At 35.5% G+C, this 4,520-nt stretch overlaps 1 protein-coding gene across 1 annotated transcript; it reads right to left on the bottom strand.

Moving 5' to 3' along the window:
- Positions 1-2,599: 2,599 nt before the first annotated feature.
- On the bottom strand, positions 2,600-3,562 carry LOC140516902 (vomeronasal type-1 receptor 3-like). The gene has a single exon (XM_072627753.1). It carries the CDS (start codon positions 3,560-3,562, stop codon positions 2,600-2,602), a length of 963 nt encoding a protein of 320 aa, XP_072483854.1.
- Between the last annotated feature and the right edge of the window lie 958 nt (positions 3,563-4,520).

Below are 4,520 nucleotides of genomic sequence, written 5' to 3'. Positions count from 1 at the left end.
ATCCCCAAGAGATCATAAAAATGGGAAAGGGTCCCACATGTACAAAAATATTTATAGCAGCACTCTTTGTAGTTGCCAAAAACTGGAAGTCAAGGGGATGTCCATCAATTGGGGAATGGCTGAATAAATTATGGTATATGAATGTAATGGAGTACTATTGTGCCATAAGAAATGATGAACAAGAAGACTTCAGAGAGGCCTAGAAGGACTTATATGATCTGATGCTGAGTGAAAGGAGCAGAACCAGGAGAACTTTGTGTACAGCAACGACTACAGCGTGCGAGAGTTTTTTCTGGTAGACTTGGAATTCTGTAATAATGCAAGAACTTATTTAAAAAAAATGCGAATGGTGGATTTCTAAGGCAAAATGCCTTCCACACTCAGAAAAAGAAATATGGAAGTCATTCACAAAACGTAGCAGATCATGTTTGTGTGTGTATGTGTTTTTGTGTATCATGTTTTGATTTGTTATATGATTTCTTCCATTTATTTTAGTTCGACTACATAGCATGACTATAGTGAAAATGTACTCAATAGGAAAGTATGTGTAGAACCTATACAAAATTGTATGCGGTCTTCGGGGGGGGGGAGGGGGTAGTGGAGGGTAGATGTGGGGGGGATAAAATCTTAATTTTGTGGAAGCGATTGTAAACCATTAAAAATAATCATAAAAAAAAGAAAAAAATCATTCTACATTAGAAAAGTCATTCTCCCCTTCCATTCTGTACCCGCTCTCTGTTTTTATATCTCTACAATTCTTGTTGCTGACCTCATTGTTCAAACATAAGTGTTGTCTATGAAGCATTTAATTGCCAAATCCACTGGTGTTTTCTCAATACTCATTCTGGATCTCTCTTCAGCTTTTGACATTGTCAGTCACATTCCCTTCCTTGACACTCTGTTCTATCTAGGTTTTCATGACCTTCTCCCTGGTCCTAATCTTACTTATCTGACCATTTCTTCTTAACCTCCCTTCCAGAATTCTCATCCAAGTTATTTCCAAACACCTTAGACATCTCAGAAGACTCTGTCCTGGAAACTCTTCTCTTCACTCTGTATTTGATTTATTAGATGATCTCAATTCCCAGTGATTCACTTAGTATATATATATATATATATATATATATATATATATATATATATATATATATATATATATATATATGTATGTATGTATATATATAATGCTGATATTTCTCATTTTGACTTATTCAGCGATAACCTTTCTTGTGACACCCAGACTCATGTCTCCAATTGCTTAGTAGACATCTTAAACTGGGAGTGAAAATTGATATCTTAATCCCAACATGTCCAAAACTGTCTTCCAAAACTTTCCTCTTACTCCCTATTACTATCAAGAACACCCCATTCCTTCCAGTTAGCCAGTCCTTTAAGCGAGCGTTAGATATTATCCATGACTCCTCATTCTCTCTCATCTCCCATATAAAATATATTGACAAATCCTTTAGGTTTTATTTTGATATCTCTTGAATGTTTCCCCTTCTCCCCTCAGAAAAGCTACCTGATGTAGGTGTGAATCACCTCATTTCTGTACTACTGCAGTAGCTTACTACTTAGTCTCCTTATCCCAAATCTATCCCTATACTAGTCTATCATCAATTCAGCTATCAAATTAGTTTTCCGAAAGTACAAATTGATCATGTAATCCTTCTATGCAATAAACTCCATTGCCTCCCTATCAGCTTCAGGATCAGCCACAAAATCCTTTTATTGACATTCAAAGTTCTTCAAAATCTGAGCACTTCCTGTCATTCCAGATTTTAAAAAAAATCTTTACTCCAATGAACTTAAAAGTAACACTAGACATCTTACTATTCCTTTCTGAAAACACTACATTTACAGATGGCGGTCCTTTCCTCTGGTTCTCCCATTATTGTTGAATTTTTTCCTTTCTTGCCTCTACCATCTGACTACTCTGATCTCCCTCAGGATTCAGCTTCAATCACACCCTCTCTATAAGAGACCATTCCAAATCTAGCATACTGCCAATACCTTCCATCTAAGATTGCACTTATTTATGTTGAATATTTATTTTATATGATTCAATAGTTCTCTAATTTTTTTCTTCTTATGATTTTTTAATGATATTTTTGCCTCTATTCATATCCTTTGCACTTACTGCAGGACCAGACATGTAAGCCATTCAAAGTCTTATTATTAGTGATGTTCCTGAGATCAAGGAATGAAACTCAACACTGATGACATTAATTCCAATGTCCTCAATTTAATATCCATGGACACTCCAAATAAGTAGCAATATGCATTTCATGCAAACCTATCATTTTACAAAAAAGTATAATGTGGCCTGTAATTGTAACATGACTTACCCTAGACGAAGCGGGTGTCTAATATGAGCATTAAAAATGTGCCTGAGTCTTCCTGATGATCATTCCAATAATCAGGGGTGAGAAAGAAATTTCCTTTCAAATTTGGTTACAGGATGCTAACTTTTTTGTATTAACTATGTTATTTTACCTGTATTTCTATGTGTATTTTTAAAATTCCTAGTTGTCAAACTATACATTAGTTCCAGAATTAGAAGACTGAAATTCATAAAATTGTAGAGGGAAGATTAGATTCATGGGTTGACTAATCCATCCCTAAAAGCTTTATGAGATCTTTGTGTCTTTCCAGGTACACAATGAGGCTTTGGGATACGATGCTCACTCCCAATGAGTAAGAGTGGACAGAGGGCTGGGAAACATGCACAAAAAAAACTTGAGATTGTGTCAAATTGAGCGTCTTTTGACAAAGTAAAAATCTGATGTAAGATGATAGAGTTGTTGAGCCAGTAAAATAACACAAAACAGGTCACAAGCAAGAGGATAGTCTGTGTGGCCTTGACCTCAGGGAAGGTTTTAGCAGAATGACTACTGCTGTAAATGTGTTGCACTTGCTTTCTGTGTCTATAGAGGAGAAACACCATGTGGGTACTAGACAAGCCCATAAGGAAGTGAAAGATAAGGTCATGAAAAATCATACCAAACGTGAATGCAGGCATATATTGGGTATCCTTTTCTTTTAATGTTACTATATAAATGTGTGAAATGTAAAGATAAGAAGAAACTGTGTCATTTTTTGTTGCTTCGGCGACTTCAATGACCCTGATGTAGATCAATGCATTGGTGACCCAGAAAAACAGGAAATAATGTAAAATGTATTTGGGGGCTCTAACTTTGATGCTTGCCCACACAGAGTTGTAGGGACTGATAATGAGGGCCTGGAACATACTTAGAATACTTGTTGTGCAGACAGAAAGTCCCCGGGCAACTCTGTAAATGTACATGAGTGCCTTACACCCTAAATCATCTAAAAAATGTCTCATTCCAAAAGAAAACATGATTTCTGGGATGCCTCTGGTGAAAAGTGTTACGATATTGGCCACAGTCAAGTGAGCAAGTATCAAATCCATCGGCTTCTTCTGTTGAGGTTTTTTGAAGGAGATAAAAACATAGAGCATTAACAGCAGTGAATTGCCTACAAAGCCAATGGCACATTGAAAGAAGAATGCCACACCAAAGATCAACTCACTAGATACCATTTTTCTTCAGAGATTCAGGAGAAATGATACCAAAATTAATGGAAGAGCCTAGAAAAGGAAGCGGTAAACGATCTCAACAGCAAATTGTTAGAATTGTATAATGTATACAAATGTTACAATAATGTCCTACTTTTTCCAGCTGGTTAAATATTGAGAATCAATGGTGCCCTATGTTATAAGTTCAAAGAACTATATACCTTAAACTGGACATTACCACAGTGATCATATACTCCATTACCATCACTTCTTGGATGAGGAATTTGAGGTAAAGGGTAGAGAAGGAGTTGACAACTATCACCAGGAAAAAAGAGTACTTAGATTGTTTCTGCAATACACTATGCTATTTCACTTTCATTCCTAAGAAAATACATTCCATATCTATTGGACTTCGATGGATTAATCAAGCAAGAGATGTATATTTATTTTACAGTTGAAAAAGGCTGAAAAAAATTATTGATGACAAAAATGTAAAAGACCATGTTAGTAGTAGTTCCTGAATTTCACAGGACATAGAGCTCATTGGAGAAAAAAATGTTACTTGGTTTTCCTCTCTTACAAGGTATTCACTTTGCTTATGATTTCCCATCTGCTTCTTCCTCTACCTGAGGCCCTCTGCCTAAAGTAGTCTATCATTGCAAGGATCATAAATATTGAATTATTGTTTACCATTTGGAATGCTTTTGTCTGGATTTTTATTTCCACCATTCTCTCCTGAAATCATTCAATGTCAGTAATGTGTTGGAGGTATTATTGGTTTGATCTATATCATTCTAGCTTTCTCTTGTGGGAATTGAGGAAGGCGGTGTTAGTGGTACTGAATCAAATAGGATGGTTTATTAAGCTACAAAGGAGAAGTTCAATTTTATTTTTTGTGATGCATTTTTTCACTTAAATTTATTTTATGTATATATATATATATAATTACTAACCTATTCTCAACCACTTCCTGACTCTGTTT

Source organism: Notamacropus eugenii, assembly GCF_028372415.1.
Source record: "Notamacropus eugenii isolate mMacEug1 chromosome 2 unlocalized genomic scaffold, mMacEug1.pri_v2 SUPER_2_unloc_1, whole genome shotgun sequence".
Lineage (NCBI taxonomy): Eukaryota > Metazoa > Chordata > Mammalia > Diprotodontia > Macropodidae > Notamacropus > Notamacropus eugenii.
The sequence above is the reverse complement of the archived record's forward strand: the minus strand, read 5'-3'. Positions and strand labels throughout refer to the sequence as shown.